The sequence below is a fragment of the Sander vitreus genome, chromosome 14, assembly GCF_031162955.1.
Source record: "Sander vitreus isolate 19-12246 chromosome 14, sanVit1, whole genome shotgun sequence".
Classification (NCBI taxonomy): Eukaryota; Metazoa; Chordata; class Actinopteri; order Perciformes; family Percidae; genus Sander; species Sander vitreus.
In genome coordinates, this window is record NC_135868.1 from 29,143,375 (window position 1) to 29,166,713 (window position 23,339).

Consider the following 23,339-nt stretch of genomic DNA (forward strand, 5'->3'; position numbering starts at 1 on the left):
CTTATCTACGGTAAATCTGAGCAAAAGGAGTTTTGATCCCATCATACATATGTGTATGTCCTAAGCAAATAAAGGTGAAGTATTAAAGCAGCATGTATATAATGTATTAAATGTGATTATGTGATTCATATTTATATTGCAGTGAATATCTTGCTGTCATTTAGTCTGATTTGATGACGTGACCATATTTTTCCTAATGTGGTCATTTGTTATTTGAACATTTTAGGTTGGTACCGCATGCCATTATTTATTATATGCTATGTTTTATACTATCTAATATAAAACGCTCCATACGAGTGTGGTAAATGCATGCTTTGATGATAATCAATTATCACGGCTGTTCACATCATCCTTTATAATTGCAGCCATCTTTCAAAGCATTCTATATTATTACTATTATTATTTTAGGGACACCATTATTCAATTATGCAAATGTATATTCTGATGTGACAACTTTGTTTGCCATCTCTTTGTAATTAAATTAAGTTCAATACAATTTTATTTATTGTGTCCAATCACAACAAGAGTTATCTCAGGACACTTTACAGATAGAGTAGGTCTAGACCACACTCTATGATTTAAGATCACAACAGTTCCCCCCAAGAGCAAGCATTTGGTGCGACAGTGGCGAGGAAAAACTTCCTTATAATGGGCAGAAACCTCAGACAGACCCTGGCTCTTGGTGGGTGGCCATCTGCTGGTTGGGACACAGAGACACTGATACAGACATACAGAGATACGGAAATATGATTCATAATAATTATAGCAGTTGCCATGATGAATAGTGGCAAATAATGTACCAATAAAGATAATAGAACTATTACTATTGATAATAGTAGTAACAGTGCAGGGTGTAGCATGGTGTTGGGCAGGGAACACGGCAGCAGTTGCAGCCACCATCCAGGTGCCACCACAATCCAAGGAAATCTGTGAGGCGAGTTAATATAAGGACTCGGGGGAGTTAAACACTTCTTTTCTTTTTCTTCCACTGTAGGGATGTACTTGGTTTCAAAGTACATCAGGGAGAAGTCGGACAGCGTGGTGATCTTCTCTGGAGAGGGTTCTGATGAGCTGACTCAGGGATACATTTACTTCCACAAGGCGAGTCCTCCACAAACCACTCACTACTTCTGAATCTGAATGAAAAGATTGAGGTTTCACACACACACACACACACACACACACGCGCGCGCACGACGGTTGGCCAGCCGCTGGACACGCTTGTGGAGTTTAACTCCAAAAAGACAGTTAACCACAGGTTCCCGTTAATCTTATGATGGACATGTGTTGTGATATTTAAACGAAATAAAAGCCTCTTATTTATGAGAGCGGTCTGAGAGACCTCCAGCTTACCTCGGGGTCTCTGAGCCAGTCCTGGCTGAGCGATGAGCTAGAGGCCGGGGCAGGCACCTGCTGGCTGTCGCCTCATTTCATGGAGCTTATCAACTCCGAAAACCTTAAAGCAAATTGTCAATTCGGCATCAATTTTCAAAATACTGCCCATATTCGAAATCTAAACAGTTCATTTCTCGCCTCAAACGTTGTCAGAAGTGAATTTAGTGATGAATAAGATGGCGAAAATTGTTAAGATTGTCCTGTTGTTGGTCTGTCTGTACCGGAAACCCGACCCTCGTTGACCTAGGATTATATGCTGAAAAGGGAAAAGAGAAAAGAGCCTGCCCTGAAGTAGGAGCTGAAAGAGTTACAGGAACTGTGTCAGAGGGACTTAATAATCCCCAAATTGGTCCAGTCGGAACACTGGAGGAATTTTATGTTCTAGGAACTGCAAAAATCCCTCCGGTCGGAAAGCGGCTATAGACAGAATATCTATCTATCTATATCTATCAGTTGCATTGTTTTTTTAATCAGGGCAGCAGTTTTCAGATTACATTATGTGCTTACATAATTGCAAAAGGGTTCTCGACTGTTGTAGAAAGAAGTGGCTGATCTTTAATGCAATAGCTACATTGCCCATCATCAGCAACCATTCATCCAATGTTCCAAAGGCCCATTCTGTTTACTAATCTGTTATCATTTTAAAAGGAGAACCCTTTTGTAATTATGTACATAAAGCACATAATGTAATCTGAAAACTGCTGCCCTGGTTAAAAAAACAATGCAACTGATCTCAGCTGGTATTCTGTCTGGAATGGAGTGGAATGGACATTTCTAAGTGACCCCAAACATTTGACCGGTAGTGTATATACAAATAATTAGTACAAATAAAAAGATATTACCTTTTTAAACCTCTTCTGCTCCGGTCCCACTGCGAAGGGAATATAGTTAACGTGACTCGGATCCTTATTCAGACATGAGACCAACATAGTAAAGTGGCAGAGATTACTGTATGGTGTGATGTTTGAAAGGGGCTTTATTGTAGTTGTAGTATGGGTTCTGACAGTGTTGTGTTCATCTTCCAGGCTCCAACTCCCAAAGCAGCTTCAGAGGACAGCGTTCGCCTGATGAAGGAACTCTACCTGTTTGATGTCCTCCGTGCTGATCGCACCACTGCTGCACACGGGTAACACCTTTCACTCCATCAACCACCACCGCCATCACTAAAGGATTCACATTCATTGCAATGTGTCCATGAATCACAAGCAAGATCTGTAGTCTCTTGTTCTCCCTTCTGGGCAAATTTTAAAAGCTGGAACTGGCAATTAGAGGGGTTAACGGTTACACATTTCAAATTAGAAATGAGTCAAGCTATTGGTTGCATTTGAAGCAGGAAGTTTTACATCCAATCACACTAATGATGTTAACACATAAATCAGACAATGCACAGGTAATATTCCTGAGGTTGTGGTCTATTATTTATTTATTTTATTTCAGGTTTATTGATCAGGGACAATGCACACTAATAATGCATACAAGTAAAATGTACCAGAATTAGCCTGGAGGCTATTTTACAGCCGCTGCCCCTGGACTGGCGGGAAGAGGTCACCCTAAAAAGAGATACGACGATTAAACTATCAATAATACATACAGATTTGGTCCTAAACAAAAAAAGTTGATTATACTAATGCTAAAAAACAACAACGTAAAAACAAGAACAGTTGGGTAAGATCAACACAAATACATACATTTCGGTGGACATGCACAAAAACAACATTGCTGGGACTTGACCGGTCTTGAAAAAAGAATCCTGAGTCCCCTTCATCCGAGACCAAGAGGAGGCCGAGTAAAAATGTGGTCGAGACCGAGACCTTCAAAAGGTCTTAAGAAAGGTCTCGAGTACGCCAACACTGCTAATTAATATCGTGCAACAGCTTAAAAGAGTGTTAATTTTCAGTAGCCTTGATGAAATGCCTGAACGGTTTTAAGATCTCATTTTTAATGTAACCACGTAAAGGTAAATCCTTCATGAGAGGAAAACGTCAAAAGTTTTGAACAGCAACATCAACGGCAAAATGAATAATGAATTCTAATTAAGAGCAAAATGGGATTAATTACACCTTAATAATGGCCTTACATGTCTGCAGTAATGAAAGCCATCAAAGCCATTAAGATGATGATACTGAATTAAAAATGAAGGTACCCCAATGATGAACAGTGATAGTTGAGAGTAATGGTGATATTGACCATTTAATGCAGTACCACAATGCAGTTTGGTACCAACATGTCCTACAATCATTCCGCCTCTTCATTTGATTAATTATAGACTGTACTTTTAAAAAAAAAAGTACAGTCCATGATTAAAAGCTTAATAATTAAAGGCTTCCGGTCGCTGCTCCTGTGGCAGACCACGCTACCCCTGTCTATTTTTAGACTATATATTTTTAGACTTTTTATCTGCGATGGGCGTCAAAAAGTGCGGTCTGTTGCTGTTTTGCACATACCTCTTGCAGTCTTTGGACAATGGAGGGTGTTTTGCCTTGAGAGTTTGTTACTCGTTTGCTGAATTGAAAGGGATTGGAGCTAGCCTGGAACAATGGCGGAGTGGGTCACTGGCTACCTTGGCGGATTTCCAAGAGTTTCCGAATGAGATGACAAGACGCAGGAGAGGTAAATCTGGCCGAGTTTTAAAGAGACTGAAATCACGGAGATGTCGGCCCTACATTCCGTCTATGATCATGGGCGATGTGCAGTCGATTGGGAACAAAATGGCCGAACTGAAAGCCAATGCCCTGTTCCTTCACAAATATAGGGCAATAACTTTGATGGTCTTTACTGAAACTTGGCTAAACAGAAATCACACTGATGAACTGGTGGCGGTGGATGGATTCAAAGCTTTTCGAGGGGATAGAACAGCGGATTCGGGGAAGAAAGGAGGCGGTGGACTTAAGGTGTCCAACGTGTATAACGAATATTGTCACCCAAATAATATGTCCATTAAGACGCATACTTGTACCCCAAACTCTGAGATACTGTCAGTGTTCGCCCATATTATATCCCTCGCGAATTTTCACATGTGGTTGTGATGGCAGTTTATGTGCCCATAGAAATGTGTCTAAGGAGGCGGCTGAGGAGATACAAGTGGCCGTGCACAGGATCGAGTCTGCGTCGCCTGACGTGTTTGTTGCGATAACTGGGGATTTTAACCATTGCATCGTAAAGACGAGTGGGTCACACCACTACCAACATGTCAAGTGCAACACAAGGGGGGGAAACAGTCCTCGACCACTGTTACACCAAGGTCAAGGATGCGTATATGTCCAGAAGGCTGCCAAGTTTGGGCAAGGTGGACCATAATCTGATCCTGCTCTCTCCCAAATATATCCCACTCGTAAAGAGGCACAAAAAGGAAACGATCACGGTGAAAAAGATGGCAAAAGACGCGATTGAGAGACCGAAAGATTCGTTTGAAAAAACGGACTGGGCGGTTTTTGAAAATAGTGCCAAGGACATTAATGAACTTACTGAGTCCGTCTGTGGGTATATACAGTTTTGCAATGATGTGGTTGTACAGGAAAAGAGGGTTAAGGTATATGCAAGTTGTAAACCCTGGATGAATGCTGAAATGAAAAGGTTAATTAATGACAAAAGGAAATCCTTTGCTAGGGGAGACAAGGTTACACTGAAGAAGATCCATAAAGAACTTAAAAGGGTAATAAATAAAGAGAAATCTTGGTGTAAATGTGAAATAGAAAATTATTTTAAAGAGAATGATATGAAGAAAGTCTGGGAAGTAATGCGGTTAATGAGTGGATATGCAGGGAAAGGGAAGGGGAACAGATCCCAGTTAAATGGCACAAGGGAATATGCTAATAACCTAAATCATTCCTATAATAGATTTGATCAAATAGACTTCTCTGATGAAAGACTAAGACTTGAGGAAATGATTGGGAGCACAGAGGATGATGACTATGTCCTGCAAACAAACAGTCAGGAGCTATATGGTATGTTTATGAGGCTGAAGGCTACCAAAGCAGCAGGTCCAGATGGACTGTCTCCATAAGTATTAAAAGGCTGTGTTTTTCAGTTAGAAAACATTTTTTCAAGTATTTTTAATTATTGTTACCTGATTTATGGTATATTAATCTTGCATAATACCAGTACCTAAAAAGAAAACCATTGAGTGTATGAATGATCTAAGACCAGTGGCTCTGACCTTCATAGCTATGAAAGTATGTGAGAAAATAGTGTTAAATAGACTGAAGCCTCATGTGGAGCATTATCTTGACCCCTGCCAATGTGCTTATCAGAAAGGGAGAGGGGCAGAGGATGCTATTGTCTGTAAACTGGACCGTGTCTATGCTCGCCTGGATGCAGGGGGACGGTGTGTGAGAATTCTGTACTATGATTTTAGCTCAGCGTTCAACACGATACAACCACACATCATTGTAAATAAGCTTTTGATGATGAAGGTTCCAGGTGTATTTATCTATTTCATTCTACATTTCTTAGAGAACAGGTCTCAGTTTGTTAAGCTAAACTCAAAAGTTAAGTCAGACAAGATCATTACAATCACAGGGTCACCTCAGGGACCTGTTTCATCACCCTTTCTTCTTACCATTTATACTCCAGACTACCGTCCGCAGCAGGCAAGCTGTCAAGTTGTTACATTTGCTGACGACACCGCGCTCATTGGGTTAATTGAAAATGATGACTATAGTCACTATCAAAATGAGATAAAAGCTTTTGTTGATTATTGCGACAGTCGTTTCCTAGAACTCAACGTTAAGAAAACTAAAGAATTAGTCATTGATTACAGGAGAAATAAGATGACAACTGAGGCAGTGGAAATCAAAGGTCCAGTAGTAGAAAGGGTGAACACATACAAGTATTTGGCCATTGTTTTTAATGATAGGCTATAGAGACCGACCAATGAAGGATTTTTAAGGCCGATACCGATACAAATATTTAATGATTTCAAAATCCGATATTCTGATATATTGGCCTATATATATATATATATATATATATATATATATATATATATATATATAAAAATCCATTATCCAACATTAGTTATTAGTAGTTATTTATGAGTCCTCACTAAAATAATATGATAATGCAGTTTAAAAATAAGTTTGTTTTATTGTTTCAACAGAACAGAGGAACATCAAAATATATTAAAGTTCTGATGAATAAAAATACAAACTTAAGATATGAAACTTAAAGTCCTTTGAACAAAAAGACAATAACAACAAAGTGTTGCCAACAGGGAAGTTGTAGAGCACCCTCTGGTGGACAAACTATACAACCCCAAAACTCAGAACATGGTTGAAGGGGGTTCTGATGAATGAATATGTAAAGGTCCTATGGCATGAAAATGTCACTTTGTGAGGTTTTTTTTAACATTAATATGAGTTCCCCCAGCCTGCCTATGGCCCCCCAGTGGCTAGAAATGGTGATAGGTGTAAACCGAGCCCTGGGTATCCTGCTCTGCCTTTGAGAAAATGAAAGCTCAGATGAGCCAATCTGGAATCTTCCCTTTATGATGTCATAAGGGGAAAGGTTACCTCCCCTTTCTCTGCTTTGCCCACCCAGAGAATTTGGCCCCCCCATGAGAAAGAGACATCATGGCTTTCAAACGAGCAAAGTGGCAGTTGGTCAAGGCCACACCCCCACCCTCCACCATGCCCCCACCCTCCCCGTCTCCCCCTTCTCTCCTCCTCAATAGCTACAGACACAGAAATGGCACATCCTAAGGAAAGCTCATTATGGGACTGGCTCTAGTGGCTGTAATACTGCACCAAGGCTGAATTTTGGGAAAGAGACTTCAGATACAGTATTAGGGGACCACTAAGGCCTATATAAAAGAGACTTCAGATACAGTATTAGGGGACCACTAAGGCCTATATAAAAGAGCCTTCAGATACAGTATTAGGGGACCACTAAGGCCTATATAAAAGAGACTTCAGATACAGTATTAGGGGACCACTAAGGCCTATATAAAAGAGACTTCAGATACAGTATTATGGGACCACTAAGGCCTATATAAAAGAGACTTCAGATACAGTATTAGGGGACCACTAAGGCCTATATAAAAGAGACTTCAGATACAGTATTAGAGGACCACTAAGGCCTATATAAAAGAGACTTCAGATACAGTATTAGGGGACCACTAAGGCCTAAAGAGCACCATGTCATTAAAAATCGACCATTATAAATGCTGATACCGATAGTTTGGAAAATGCATAATATCGGCCCGCCAATATATCGGTCGGGCTCTAATAGGCTAACATGGTCTGATCATGTTGACTTATTGATGAAAAAATTAAGTCCACGTGTATATTGTATGAGGAAGTTGCAGTCCTTTAGGGTGAATACTGATGTGGTGAGAATGTCTTTTATGTCAGTGATAGAGGTAGTGTTTGGAGTTACTGTGTGGTGGGTTGGGGGGGAATGCTGGGGGCAACTGAGAAGGCCAGGATTGATAGAGTGACTAAAAGGGCTGGAAAAATGGTGGGAGAGTTAAATACAGTGGATAAAGTATATGATGACCACCTGGCAAAAATGACACATAACGAGGGACCAGGTCACCCTCTTGAAATAAACTTGAAAATAATAATAATAATAATAATAATAATAATAATAATAAATAATTAATACTTTGCTAATCCCACTAGGGAAATTACAATGTTTTCACTCTGTTGTTATTATACACATTAAACACAGGCCTGGATTACACACACATGCTCAGTACCTCTACATGCACTAATGGAGAGATGTCAGAGCGCCCCAGCGCAGTTGGGGGTTTGGTGCCTTGCTCAAGAGCACCTTGGCAGTGTCCAGGAGGTGAACTGGCACCTCTCCAGCTACCAGTCCACCACTGTATTTTGGTCCGTATTGGGACTTAAACCAGCGACCCTCTGGGTCCCAACCCAACTCCCTACAGACTGAGCTACTGCCACCCCAAACATTTTATTTCTATTGGGAACACAGTTGGTGTACATAATACAGCAGAAATATGCATCTTTTTCTGATTTAAAGAAAATAAAAAATATATACCCCACGTAGAAAAGATTAAAATGAAATAGGTAAACCTATTTGGAAAGAAAAAAAAAAATTCTAAATAAAGAAATTTGCTATACAAAGTAGACAAAATAAATAAGTGAGTGAAAGATATTAAAAAAATGAGTATGAAAGAAAGACGAGCTGAATATATGTGAATGAACAGTGAACATTTGAGTAGTTTAAACAAAAAACTAGGGGGGGGAGACGTATCAATAAGATCATCATAAATGAAGGAAAGTCTGATCTAAGTGTGGATATCGGTTCAACCCAGGATGCCCAACAGTTGTTAAACTTGGACTGTCATTTCTTTTTTTTTTGTCTCAACTCATCTGATGTTCCTTTTTATTTTTCAGTCTGGAACTCAGAGTGCCTTTCCTGGACCACAGGTTCACAGCTTACTACCTGTCTCTGCCTGAGGACATGAGGACCCCTAAGGTCAGTTCATCTTCCAGCCGGTGTGCTGGAGCACACACACCAGTGTTGATTTCACCGCCCAAAACATGAAGCCATCTTTGGTGTTAGGGCACGTTCAGAACAGGGAAAAAAAACAATTTTTTCAGATGCACACGCGCTGCCCCCACCGCCGCGGCCTAAACACACTACCAACAATTAAAATGAATGGAAAGACCTGCGTTTCTGCCGCATCATCTGATGGCTGCCGCTAGCAGTGTGAATTAGGGATAGACCGATTATCTGCTTCAGTTTCACTCCCCACCGAGTCTGACTTAATGTCCCCCCCCACAACACTATCTGACTCTCTGTTACTGGGTACCATGTTGGACGTTTCTCATTTATTAAATACTTGCTTAAAGCATCTAAACAAAGTTTTGTGTTGGAGTATGTAACATTGCAGAATCTTAATTTTGATTTAAAGATTTTCACTGTAAATGCATAATCTGTTCCAAATATCGGCATCGGCCTTGAAAAACCAGTATGGGTCGATCCCTAGTGTGAATGCACGCTTGGTGTTCCAGCGTTGCTTTGTAATAACGGCGTTGTCCCGTCTAAGCAGCATGGAGTGGAGAAGCATCTTCTGCGGGACTCCTTCAAAGACCTCAACCTGATCCCCGATGAGATCCTGTGGAGGCGCAAAGAGGCCTTCAGTGACGGTATGACGTCTGTGAAGAAGTCCTGGTACGTCAGCCTGCAGGAGCACCTCGAGTCTATGGTATGTCACTGTAGCTCACTGATCCAGTGGTTCATCCCATAAACATTTATACAGAAACACACATTTCAATGATAGGTCCTCTTTGAAATTGCATTTGTTCATAGTAGGAAACTGTAGGAACATTTTGGATTATTGTCAGTATCCTTTATTCCCCTCGGTAAGGTTATTTATTTGTAGAGCACAATTCAGACACAAAGGCAATTCAATCACATCAGTGATTCCCAACCAGGGATGCAGTTGCCAGGGGATACGTGGAAAGATTGTGGAGCAGCTCAACTAATTTGAAGGAACTGAAATTATGATTTGATCAAAAGAACATCAGCTGTAACACCTAAACACTACATGTTGCAGTCATCAAGAGTGCATGAAGACTAGTTAGCTAAAAGTAATGTATAAACAATATCCACTTTTATATAATGAATAGTGTTATACATTTGGAAGTTACATGGAACGTGAGTTCATATGTGACGGCTGTGAGGAGACCTCGGACCAAAAAGGTTGGGACCCCCTACTTTACATAAGCATAAACATACAAGGCAAATAAAACATAAAATTCAACAATCCTAAAACAAAAAAACAGAACAGAAGAGTGGAGTTAAAAGACTTTAGAGGCATAGAAGTGTAGAAATGAGCATCTCATCAAAGTCAAACAGAAACGTTTAAAGTCTTGATTTAAAGTGCTTATATTATGCTCATTTTCAGGTTCATAATTGTATTTAGAGGTTATATCAGAGGTTTACATGGTTTAAATAAAAAAAATACACCATATTTTGTTGTACTGCACATTGCTGCAGCTCCTTTTTTCACCCTGTGTGTTGAGCTCTCTGTTTTAGCTACAGAGTGAGACCTCTCACTTCTGTTCCATCTTTGTTGGGAGTCGCACATGCTCAGTAGCTAGGTAAGGACTACTAGCCAGTCAGAAGTAGAGTATGAGGGCGTGACCTGACAGTACCTAGGTAAGGACTACTAGCCAGTCAGAAGCAGAGTATGAGGGCGTGCCCTGACAGTACCTAGGTAAGGACTACTAGCCAGTCAGAAGCAGAGTATGAGGGCGTAACCTGACAGTACCTAGGTAAGGACTACTAGCCAGTCAGAAGCAGAGTATGAGGGCGTGCCCTGACAGTACCTAGGTAAGGACTACTAGCCAGTCAGAAGCAGAGTATGAGGGCGTGCCACGCTAGCAGCTAGGTGAGCATTATAACGTGTAAGTGACCATGTTTGTCTCTGAAGTAAAGGCTGGACTACAATAGAGCTGTTTGGAGCAGTTTGTGATACTGGTCTGCGTACAGTAAAGGCAATGAATCTGGGTTACTTAATTTGACAGAAATCTATGCATTTTCCTGTTATTTCTGACAATTTAATAAATGTATATTATGCTTGAGTTAATAAAACAGCCTGAATCTCCTATTTAAAGCGTAACTCTCGCCAAAATGCAACCTAGGGTCTTTTTGTGAAGGTACCCGAGTCAAACTTTCGTTTAAAAGCATATTTAGGACAGAATCGTCACTTTTAAGATGTACCGTATTCTCAGTTTTTGGTCAAATGGTCTTTTGAATGGGAGTGCTAGGGACACTTTTATGCTAGCCTCAAAATATCTATTTTTAGAACACTAAGAAGGCTCGACACAACATGAGACTTAGCTCCATTGAGAACATTGTTGTTTCCGGCCGCTACCACCTCAGCAGTCACAACGAGTCGATATCAAAACAAGTAGCCACAGATTTAGGATATCTTGGTCACCGGTGGAGTTCATGTGTAGAGTCCCTGGTGATATTTGGAGCTAAGTCTCATGTTGTGTCGAGCCTTCTTAGTGTTTTAAAAATAGCTATTTTGAGGCTAGCATAAAAGTGCCCCTAGCTCTCCCATTCAAAAGGCCATTTGACCAAAAAATGAGAATACGGTACATCTTAAAAGTGGCGAGTCCGTCCTAAATATGCTTTTAAATGAAAGTTTGACTCGGGTACCTTCCCCAAAAGACCCTAGGTTGCATTTTGGCGAGAGTTACACTTTAAGTTCATGTTCTGCTTGTTCAACGTTTGTTAGATAAATTACTCTTAAACACATTTAGAGAGGATTTTAATTGTTTATTTTCTCAGTTCTTACCATTTTGGTGCTGGTGATTTTCCTTTGGGGCTGGCTAAAACCTCTTTGGGGGGGCGCCAAAAATTCCTCTATGCAGGAAAACCCGTGCAGAGCAGAGTCCAGCAGAAACAGCTCTCTACTCCCATAGTGTCTGACCTTCTCTGTCTTCTCTCAGGTGAACGATGACCAGATGGAGAAGGCTAGCAAGACGTTCCCTCACAACCCCCCACCCACCAAAGAGGCCTACTACTTCAGACAGGTGTTTGAGAAGCACTACCCTGGCCGAGCGGAGTGGCTCTCCCATTACTGGATGCCCCGCTGGACCAACGCCACCGACCCATCGGCCCGCACCCTGGCCATCTACAATCCTGATAAGGAGCAGTGAGCCACTAAAACAGCTGTGTGCCGGTGTCTGTCAGTCAGCAACATGTCTGCCTTCTTAGAACATTCTGTGTGTATAGGATACCTTTACCAAATATCTCATGCCCCCTGGCGTTTTCACCCTGTCATTCCCCCTGCTCTGGCAAGTCATTCTCTTACAGCTAAATTTGACCAACTCCATTAAAGTCTGACAGGACCAGTAAATACTCACTGTAGCCCTATTCCCACGGGACTAGTATGACCTGGGGACCTTTAGTAAGTAATAATTGCGGAGGTTGTCTGTGATCTTAATCCCGTGTGAATCTGCCATGTCTGTAATTTTTCAAGTAAAAATTCCAGCCCAAATTACCGACCATATCTTGCCAAACGCAGAGGTCGCGTGTGAATCGGCTGTGTTGGCAATTATAAGTTTTGACAGAGCCTTAACATCATATGCGGGGGATAATGTCAGTAAATTCAAGATAATCAAATAAAATACAGACTTGACTAACACTAGTCCTGTGTGAGTAGGGCTTGTGTCAGGTTATATCTGCATCCTATTTAAAAGGGCCATACTTGTGTCTTTTAGTTTTTAGCCCATTCACTGCAAATTAAGTCTGTTTTATTGTCAGCTATTTTCCAAAGCAAACCATTTTTCATGGTTTCCTACCTCCGACGTTGCCAACAGTTTCTGTTCACTTAAGTACTCTAATCTAGTCATCCTTTGGATACCATACAATATCTTATAGTAGCAGATTAAACTGAGCATCGGCAGGAAAGCTCTCGGGTTAAGACTGGCTATGCAAACGTATTTCTTGGGTTAGTGTGTGTGTGTGTGTGTGTGTGTGTGTGTGTGTGTGTGTGTGTTTTACATAATTGATTGATTGATGGCGATATAATGTATATCTTTGGACTTTAGCATCAACGTGAAGAAGTACAGTGATTTATCAAAACATTAATTTAAATTTCCAGAGAATTTAATGTACTTTATGATAAAGTTACATTTAATCAGACGATTGTACCCATATCGCCCGCCCCTAGTTGGGAGTGTTTAGATGTGAGAGAGAACTACAGGAAATGGACAAAGTAATGCCTGATAATATACTGTAATTCAATAAGCATGACACTTTAGTATAAAACTCTGACACTGAGGAAACATTGAACATTTTAAGCTTCATTATTCTCAAAGGGGTTTTATTGCGTTGCTGTTGTGTCTGATTGCATTCACTGTATTTTTATTTATTTCTAATGTTGTCTACTTCCTGCTGTTGGCATTTTGTGTCTGACTTGCTTTCTTCAACTTATTGTTGGTTTTATATGATTTGCTGCTAAAATAAATGCACCTCTGGGCACAGAAATGTGGTCTTAAGTGTGCTTCATGTATTGCCTCTATCTACCACCAGAGTGCACCCTTCCCTCACCTTTAAAGATGCTCACCAGTGGGCGCCTGGGTAGCTCACCTGGTAGAGCGCGCGCCGATATAGAGGTTCACTCCTTGACTCCTTGACGCAGCGGCCGCAGGTTTGACTCCGACCTGCGGCCCTTTGCTGCAGGTCGTTCCCCCCCCTCTCTCCCCTTTCGTGTCTTCAGCTGTCCTTTACAAATAAAGGCCTAAAATGCCCCAAAAATAATCTTAAAGCTACATTGTGTAAGAATCTCTCCCATCTAGCGGTGAAATTGTACATGACAACTAACTGAATATTACTTTCTAGCCTTCCTCCTACGGTGGCCGAACCCGAAATGATCTCTTAGTATCTCCATCGTTTACACGAAGCTGTTCTAGCCACTCCAATATTAACTTTGGTCTTGTTGCTTTGTTGCGTTGTCGTTTTAATTCTCTTTTTCGCTTCCCTGGCGAGTAATCTCCCCCTGGCATTCGTCACGATGCCAATAGGTGTAAGAGGGCAAAAGATGGAGGTATGTCCCTCTTTGGCTAATGTATTTTAAAGATGGAGGCTCAACATGGCTGCCGTCATTTCAACGACTCGCTCGTATGTATTCTGAATGATTCTGAATGTCAGATTCTACGCTTACGAGAATACTTTGATTAGTTGGTGGAAGTAATTACACATGAATGAGCACATATTTGTGAAAGAACAAAGGGTTTTTTTGCTAAGAATCAACTCGAAAAAAGACACAATGTAGCTTTAAAAAAAAAAAAGATGCTCACCAGTTGATTTTATCACTGTAGCACAATGAATTCACAACTTGCAAGCTGAAGTTGAACCAGTAAAGAAAATAATTTTAATATTTGTTAAATCACTATTACATTAGTTAAATCCACCACATGTCCAGGTGGAGAACATGACAGCTCTTCTAAAGTCATTCGAAAGCCAAAATGAGAAACTGTCCCAGTGTGTAGTATTTATAGAACAATCAGTTGTAATTAAACAGTTATGAGGCACTATGCAGTGACTTTGGCAGTGCATTTTTCAGCGTACCCTGGAGGTACAGCCTTGCTTCGATGGTCCACAGTAACATTTAGTCTTTGTAGCATGGCAGATGGTTTAAAAAGGCTCACAGAAACCACTAACATTGACAATGAAACCGTTTCCCCCTCCTCTTGCCCGATCTACCTTCTGCTAAAAGAAGAAAAAACGGGCACAGTTACAGCACTGCTACATCACTACAATGTGGAAACAGAATTATTTTTATTCAACTAACAGATATACACAGTTTGGAGAAAACAAAACCAGCGTCGGGAACCCCTTCCATGGATCAGGAATGGCTAGAAGAGGTGCAGGCGGGTGGGGGGGGGGGTGACTGTTTAGCGGCGCTTGTTGTACGTCTGTATTGTGCTCCAGTCATAGGACTCTGCAGAGGGAGAGAGCGTGTTAGCGTTAGCACACATGTTGCTCTATCTGTAGTCCTTTTATTACTTTTGCAAATAAAGTAAGAACTTTGAGATGTGTCTCGAGACACGAGCAGAATTTACTTGAACTCACCTGGCTCCTCCTGGCTTCTTTTTCCCATCAGTCCAACAAAAGAGTTGACTTTATGCCCTTCAAAATAAGAGATTTGGATTCAATACAAACCATTTTGTCTTGTAACTGAACAGCATACGTTTTTCTTTCAGCTAACTGTAATCAGGGCTGTAACCAGAATCTTTTTAAAATATCAAGGTCAGCTTTACCCAAGCCCCCTCGGAAAAAACTCTACTGTTAAAAAAAATGATTCTTATCTGATCGTGTATATTATATTTTATAGTTTCTTTTCATTATTTCTCCTTGTATTGATTCATTTAACAGTTATGTTTTCTGTAAATTCTGTCTCCCTACATATTGGTCCAAATGTTGTTTCACATCTCTCTCTACACTGTCAGGGTGTAAATACAATACATTTTCATTTATTGTAATATATAAAACAGTCATTTAGTCCAGAGATTCTGAAGCTCTTTGGCTTGTGACTCATTAAAACAAATGTGTGTTTAGTTGCGTCCCGTCATTAAAGGGAGCATGGTGTATGTCTGCAGGGTGTGACCACTCCAACCAACAAAAGACCATTCCTCGTCAGACTGTTAACTTGAGGCCTGGCGACAGAAAAGATGGAGATTCAACTGTGAAACAATAACCTATTTTTCTGCTGCATAAGTGTTTTTTTATGCTTCCCTGTTAACCATCTTGAGACTAATCCTGCGTCCCCTTTGGGGGGGGTCTCGATCCCCAGATTAGAAACCATGAATTTAGTCTGGCTGAGTCCTTTGCAGCGGGGCGGGTTGGAATCTGACCTGCTGCCCTTTGCTGAGTGTCATCCCCCATCTCTCTTCACCCCTTTCCTGTCTATCCACTGTCACTGTCTAATAAAGGGATACCATGTGTATTTTGTGTGTGATTGTTGAATGTAAACCCACCTCCCCACACCAACATGTGATCTGTGAATCGTGGGACCGCAATCATATATATTACATGTTTGGATGTGGTGTGTGTGTGCGCATATGCATGACAGAAGTGTGTGTCAGATGTTTGTTGGGTGACCATACAGATGTTTTAAGAACATTTTCTGTGTGAACAGATAATAAAGTTTCATCTCGTCTTATCTCATCTCAAACTAGTGTACCAGGATATGACCTGGTTGTGTTCAGTGGTAGCTGTTTGCAACACACGGGCACTCGGAGCATTTTAAATCGACTTTGAACTTGAACTTGTTGCAGATGAACTCGTAGACACTGGGTCCTGTCAGGTTAGCAGTGGTGTAAATGTGACGGACAGTTGCATCGCAGGCTGACTGCGGCCCCTGTCAATCACAGTAATGGACTGTAATATGATCAGGAGGAGGTAGGGGTGTGTGTGTGTGGGGGGGGTTGTATTGGATTGGGGTGTTATAAAACAATTAAGAGCCCTGAGGGAATAGCATAGATCAAATCATCATACATCAATTTTTGCATTAGACTGATGAGCATTAACGTTCAATATAAACAATATGTGCTGGCGACTCAGAAGTGATTCTTGAACCCAGTGGATTCCAGGGTACATCGTTTGGCTATATCACTGTTATGTGATCCAGATAATATAATAACACAAGTACACAGCCTATGAAGTAAAGAAACGCCTCTTTATTATCATAAAATTGTTTTCTAACTGCCCCCCGTCATTTTGGTTATTATGAACGTGTATAGGATCAACAACTAACAATTGAAATAATAATAAAAAGATATAGTCCGACCAATAATCACTTATGATATATAATTACAATTTGGCATATCTAAAAAAAATCAACAATTACCAGCCATACGCCTTAAGACCTTAGCTAATGTTAGCAGTTCATTGCGGTTCAACAAAGAAACCTCGATTATGTAAAATAATTGACGATTAGAGAATTATGCAATAATTGTTAGAGGCCTGGATCGGGGTAAAATGCGTACTCTCGTCTATCCATCACAAGCATAAACAATCCAATTTAACTCCCAGATGTCCTTGGGGCATTGATCGCAGCACTCTCCCTCTCCCTAATGATGACTGACTTGTAGTCATGCCTGCACAAGAGCAATAAATTACATGTATATTTACTTATGTTGCGCTGTGTTGCTTCACTGAGTGGGTGACTCATTAAGACAAAAAAAAAAACCTGACAGAGAGAAAGAGACAATCCCCTCCTCCTCATTCCTTGTTCCTGTGCACCTCGTTTTTTTTAATCTCTTTTCCTCTTTGTCACACACAGACCTCCTTTCTTACTGACAAATGAATGGGCTCCAGCGTTCAAAAAAGAAAAGGAAAAACAAGAATCTGTGCTGGTTGTCGACTAATTAAACCCTGTGAAATCTTGTTTTCCCACCTGTTCTTAACCGCTGACATAAATAAACTGTACATATTCAAGCCAACGCCTAATATTGTGGGGCAAAATATGAAAGGCTTTGCTTTTTTCTAACGTGCTTCCACTATTCAGGCTTTTTGGAACTGTGCGTCTGAAACCAAATGGTCCAATCCTTTACTGGGGGGGGGGGTTATATTTTGTGTCTTGGTTAGGGCTGAAACTAACAAATATTTTCATAGTCGATTAATGTGGTCATGATTTTCTCAAAAAAATCCATTCGCTGTTTGGTCTGTAAAATGTGTGAAAAGTGTGGATCAGTGTCCTCAAATGTCTCGTTTTGTCCACAAGTCAAAGAGATTCAGTTTCCTGTCCTGTTTTTTTATTAAAGAAAATGACTCAAACCGATTATTTGATTATCAAAATAGATAGCGATTCATTTAATAGTGGACCACTAATGGAATAACCTTTGTCTGGGGACACATTCACATATGGAACTTAAAACACCTGCTGGCCCGTCTGGTGTATAAGTGGCTCTGCCAGTGTCAATAAGAAGCTGTTCTTAATGACTTGTCTGTAAAAATAAAGGTACAATAAAGGTAAATAAAATAAGCCAATAGGAACTAAGAATTTCATTTGGATGAATACAATTTATAGAAAACATCATTTTATAAAATATGAAAAGTCCAAATAAAAGAGTTTAGAGATGATATTTTTGGTGTCTGGGGGGTGGGGTCGGTGTGACCTCACTTCTTGTAAAAACGCTGGCAAAGGTCCTGCACAGGGACCTACTAATGACCAAATATGGAAACAGGAGGTTTTTACTGGACACTGATGAAAGAGGCTAAGGAGTATCCACTACTTACTGACTTTTAAGAACAATGGAATAACAAGTGAATGGGATATTTGACTTACTTTTGCGGGTGATCTGTGGATTTGCTGTGAGATGAGAGAGAGAGAGAATAAAGTCAACAGATCCGCAGATGAGAAAGCAGAAGCGTGTGATGGTGCGGAGACGGAGCCCTTACCCATGGAGCGTTTCCCCATCAGACCGATGAACTGACGCGGCCGCGGCTTTCTCGTCATCCTCAGCAGGGCTTCTCTGAAAGGGTCGTTGGCAAGCCAGCCGTCCTGAGGGGGAAGGGGGGGGGGGATCTCAATGAATGATCACAGAGACACCAAGCCGCAATGTGTGTATGCTAAAGAAATAACTGCTAAGTGAAAAGGTATTTTTTTATCTGGGTGAAATTTCAATATGATAATGTATCGTCTTTCTATGGAATCATATCGTGATGAAATCACATATTGAGATATATACAATTACGCTGTCTGAATTGATAATAGTATGCACGTACTAACTACATTTTCTCAGAAAATCTGTTGAAGAATTGCAGATTTCTTGTTTTTGTGCATGAATGTAATCATAGTCAGTATATAGCTGGGAACAAACCATTTATTTGTTTCTCTATAATTTCACTTGGAACTGTTTACCACATTATTGATGATTGTTTATCTAAAATATTTTTAGAAATCCACCAATTGTCAACCCTACAATATCGTCGCAATATCGATATTGAGGTATTTGGTCAAAAAATACGTGATATCTGATTTTCTCCATATCGCCCAGCTCTACTGGTCAGTTAGAAATCATGAAATGGAAGTCACCAAACTGTTCCTGAATGCATCTTAATGTGACATTTTCTGTCTGTTATATAAGGGTTCCGTAGTGGAACCGGGTTTCGGTACCCAACCCTACTAATAATCCATCTCCATCACAGGATACATATTTCCACAGTATGTATTAGTGAGACCAATAATGTCTCGCACATGAAGTTGTAATGATTTATTGTAGGCTCATTCATCTGCAGAACGGCCCCGCCGAGCTTGGCTCGTTTCCAACTCGCAATGTCAAACCCAGGGCGTGTGTTCCATATGAACGGAGGTAGTTTGGGCTTCAGCTCCTTCTACGCTGTGCACTTAAGGGTTGATTTAATTTCCTGTTGGCCGGCTGTTTTGAGCACGGCCACAGTCTGTCTCCATCTGCACGATGGCTGCTACGCAGTCCTAGAATCTTCTGTTCTTTAAGATTGTCTCACCTGATACAAACCATCTTCCATGTGTTATAGTAGCAACTAATGGGGCTCCATGTCAACAAATAAACAACTTGTTCCTACAATTTTCTAGAATCAAATGTAAAATATATTTCATTGATAGCTGACTAATGAATTGGCATTTGCTGTATTTCCTGTTTACTACAGGTCTAGATGGACACTTGTTTGGGCAAATGCATGGATATGCACAGAGAACAGATGGAGTGATTACACACTACGGCTGCACGTTATGAGGAAAATATGCAATATTCAATAACTGTTGAATATCGGAATAACTATTACTTGCGATAAATAAACAGATATTTCAGTGTACTTAGTTCTGCTGCTTTCAGTATTCTGCTCAAATACAACAAATTGCTTGTTGAATTTAAAACAAACAAAAGGAAATCATTTCATTCTTTTATTGATCCAATTGAAGAATGAATTCAGTATAAAAGGCACCACCAGTTACATTTTAAAGTGCAGTTTTGTACTGGTATTTTCTTTAAACTAATACAGAATTTTTTGGACTGTCTATCCGATATGTCGCAGCCTTTCATGACGTGTTTATTGTGCCAGTTGATATCATGATAACGATAAACAATATATTGTGCAGCCCTATTACACACTGGGGGGGCTGGCGAAGTGTGACACTGCGTGTTAGTGGTCTAGTCTCAAAGTCTAATTATATCATATATTCTATTCAAAATGATGGCAAATGGAGAGAGCACAGAATGAGTAAAAAGGACAAAAATACACCAAGCCACATTTAAAAAAACTTCTTTATCAGGTGCTGATAACGTCTAATACTTGACCCCATAATATTCCATCATTATTGCTTAACTCTATCTACAGAAACACACAGCAGTCATTAGGTATAGCAGTAGACTATATATACTGCAGACGTTGATGCTGGGATTAATTACCTCAGAGTAAAAAAAAAACTACACATCCAGTTGTATCAGCTGTCTTACCTTTTTCATATCTGTGTACAAACTTACATGAGTAACGTTACAGGTTTATGCTACTTTTTTTTTCCAGTGACATATTTCCACGTTATAAAGTTGTTATGGCTAACACGATATTATGATATTATGTCTTATTTGTATATTTGTATTGTTGCATATTACGTTGACATGTGCCTATATGTAGGTCTATATCGTCGTCTCTATTGTACAGTATGTGTCTATATTACTATTTGTCTTCTGAATGTTTACTACATGTCTATTTGTTGAATGTATAGAGAGTTAACACCTACCGAAGTCAAATTCCTTGTGTATGTGAGTATACTTACTGAGTATAAAACTGATTCTGATTTAATTATAGAAACAATTATTAATTCCTACTTTTTTTTGCCTCCAGACAATAATACGCAATAGGTGTCATGATGGTGAATGATTATGTCGAGGGTCTAAATACCTGAATTTGATTACTGCTCGTCCAGTAGTCCGCATCTTCTTTGATGTCGTTTTCCTCGCCAAAAACTTGGGCGACGGCGAGAAGAGCCATTAAAACTGTTAACAGCAGTAACTTCATCATGGCGACGCTGTTCTTCGACGCAGTTTGAATAAGTTCGACTCACTGTTCTGTTAAAATAACCGCTGATAACCGACTTCGAAACAAAAAAAACCAAAACGAGTAGCCTTAAGGTTCGAGCCAGGAGCAGCAGCTGTTCTGTGCGCGCACTGCTTCTTCACAGAGCTCAACAGTAGTCCATAGTGCGTGCGTGCGTGCGTGCGTGCGTGCGTCAAAACGCTGTGGCGGGATCCAGCCAACTGTCTTCAATGCTCTGCGCGCGCTCAGCCTCTGCAACAACTTCTTCTGCGGTCTCGTGCGTTCTCCTGTCCAGAGAGCCCGGCACGCGCTCCTTTATAGCAGCCAGCCCGGTAGTGTGATTACTCTCCTGTACTCATACTTCACTTCAGTTACACGTAGCCCTCTGATATCCCGACCTGCAGATGATGTGCGTCACTGGACATTCCCCGCCGGAAACCGAGTCTACAGGTGATCTGATTTTATCGTTCATGTTCCGAAATGCATTGTGACACCCTGTGCAATGCTAGGATCCGACCTCTTAACGTCATTTTTCAAAAACGTTATTCTACTGTGCTAACTTTGCATTTTAACATCATTTTTGGACCATTATGGTAGGGGGGGGACACTGAATTATGTAACTAGAAAGACACCAACAGTACTACCTACCAAGGAGGTGGTAGGCTATTCCAAATGAAATGGTGTTGTACTTTTATACTCTCTTAGGATCAGTATTCTAGGGGTGCCGGGACAACATTTAGGGGTGCTAATTTTAAAACTTCACGAATGACATGATGGCAATGGCAATTCTATTTATATAGCACCTTTTATTATTATATATTATTACACACACACACACACACACACACACACACACACACACCAATCTGGACTGTGGTCATAACAACTACATCTTATAACTTATTCCCTGTTATATATTGTTCTTATTCTTATTCAATCAGTCAGTTAATATGTTATTATGTTAATATTTCATAGTCAGAGTTAATATTTAATAATACTCTACCGCACTGTTCAATCCCTGCACTGTTCACTATTGCACACAGTCTACCATAGCACCTTATCGTCGTCATTGCATTTATTCTTATGTATGTGTGATATATGTGTGTATATGTGTTTGTTGTGTTAAGGTTGTCTAAGCTACTGGATCCTAAAATTTCCTTCGGGATGAATAAAGTATCTATCTATCTATCTATCTATCTATCTATCTATCTATCTATCTATCTATCTATCTATCTATCTATCTATCTACACACACACACACACACACACACACACACACACACACAGGCAGGTGCACACATAGACATCAAAAGGGGCTTGAACACCTGCCCTTTTTCCTCCTCTAGAGAAATTGCCCTTTTTTCTGGATGCATATTTTTTTTATTTTATTTATTTTTTATTATGAATGAATATAGCCTATACATTCCTGTTTGCACACAGAACAAAAGACTAAGCAGCCAGTGCCTCGAGTTTACAGCTAATTAGCCGAAAGACAAAACAAATAGCTAGTTAACTTGTGTCTTGCTAACATGCATGAGCTAGCTTGTGTAATAAGTTAGCTAAGGTTTAGCTGAGGCATCATCGATATGCAAATTAGGCGTTAACTATTTAAAATGCTCTAATTTGCATTCATTTGACAAGGCACTGCAGGTGAACAGGCTAAACAAAATAACTAAAACATATCAGCACAGAACTTCCCCGGTTAAAGGTGCTGTAGGTAGGATTGTGAAGATCCAGGACAACTTCTCAGTCCCTCCCCCCTTTCTGCTAAAGCCCAAAACGGTCTCCTAAGCCCCTCCCCCCACAAGGGAGAATGAATGTGTGTGCATGAGCAGTGATTGACACGCAGTTAGACACCCCACCTAGCCCTGATTGGTGCATCTAAACAGACACACCCCCTGGCCCTGATTGGTACATCTGAACAGTTAGACACACCCCCTGACCCTGATTGGTACATCTGAACAGGGAGCGGTGGATTTCTGTAAATCTCTCTCCAGGCTGTAGGTGGAGCCAGAGGAGCCAGATTATTTTTTAAATGACCTGCTTCATGTAGTTCTACTGGAACATAGGGGTGTGAACACAGTTTCAGCAGATATGACAGAAAGGTAGTTTAATAAGTCTTACCTACTGCACCTGTAATGATTTAAGAGTCTTTCCCCCTTAAATGTTAGTTTTAAATATGTAGATTAATTTATCAGAAATCACAGATACAGCCTAAAACAAATACCATCTAAATGTTTGGAAGTTTATTTCAATACGAGTAAAAGAACACATGGAAGCAAAATAGACCAACATCTCTAAATTGACCACAACATGTAAAAAGTACCTGCATTAAACGTAACGTCATCATTATGATCGTAGACTCCTCGTCTAATAATAACAGCGTCTTCTTCATTATTAGTGCAGTGTTTTTTTCCTGTAAAATTAAACAAAAT

General features: G+C 40.3%; 2 protein-coding genes across 2 annotated transcripts in view; one reads left to right on the top strand and one right to left on the bottom strand.

Annotated features, from left to right (window-relative positions):
* Nucleotides 1-13,371, top strand: part of asns (asparagine synthetase) — a 22,974-nt gene extending 9,603 nt beyond the window's left edge. The window contains exons 8-12 of the mRNA XM_078267779.1: nucleotides 995-1,101; nucleotides 2,421-2,521; nucleotides 8,757-8,838; nucleotides 9,416-9,571; nucleotides 11,829-13,371. Coding sequence (XP_078123905.1) covers nucleotides 995-1,101; nucleotides 2,421-2,521; nucleotides 8,757-8,838; nucleotides 9,416-9,571; nucleotides 11,829-12,038 — 656 coding nt within the window. The 3' untranslated portion in view covers nucleotides 12,039-13,371. The remainder of the gene's footprint in view (nucleotides 1-994; nucleotides 1,102-2,420; nucleotides 2,522-8,756; nucleotides 8,839-9,415; nucleotides 9,572-11,828) is intronic.
* Nucleotides 13,372-14,603: 1,232 nt separating this feature from the next.
* Nucleotides 14,604-21,310, bottom strand: tac1 (tachykinin precursor 1). Its single transcript, XM_078267780.1, has 4 exons — nucleotides 20,770-21,310; nucleotides 18,289-18,391; nucleotides 18,176-18,199; nucleotides 14,604-15,015 (listed from the first exon to the last, which is right to left on the bottom strand). Exons 1-4 carry the CDS (start codon nucleotides 20,887-20,889, stop codon nucleotides 14,945-14,947), a joined length of 318 nt encoding a protein of 105 aa, XP_078123906.1. The 5' UTR covers nucleotides 20,890-21,310; the 3' UTR covers nucleotides 14,604-14,944.
* Nucleotides 21,311-23,339: the final 2,029 nt, after the last annotated feature.

Coding starts and splice junctions, on each gene's coding strand:
- tac1 (XM_078267780.1), bottom strand. CDS start 20,889: ATGATGAAGTTACTGCTGTTAACAGTTTTAATGGCTCTTCTCGCCGTC. Junction 18,392..20,769: donor CGAGCAGTAATCAAATTCAG/GTATTTAGACCC, acceptor CTTCCCCCTCAG/GACGGCTGGCTTGCCAACGA. Junction 18,200..18,288: donor GATGGGGAAACGCTCCATGG/GTAAGGGCTCCG, acceptor CTCATCTCACAG/CAAATCCACAGATCACCCGC.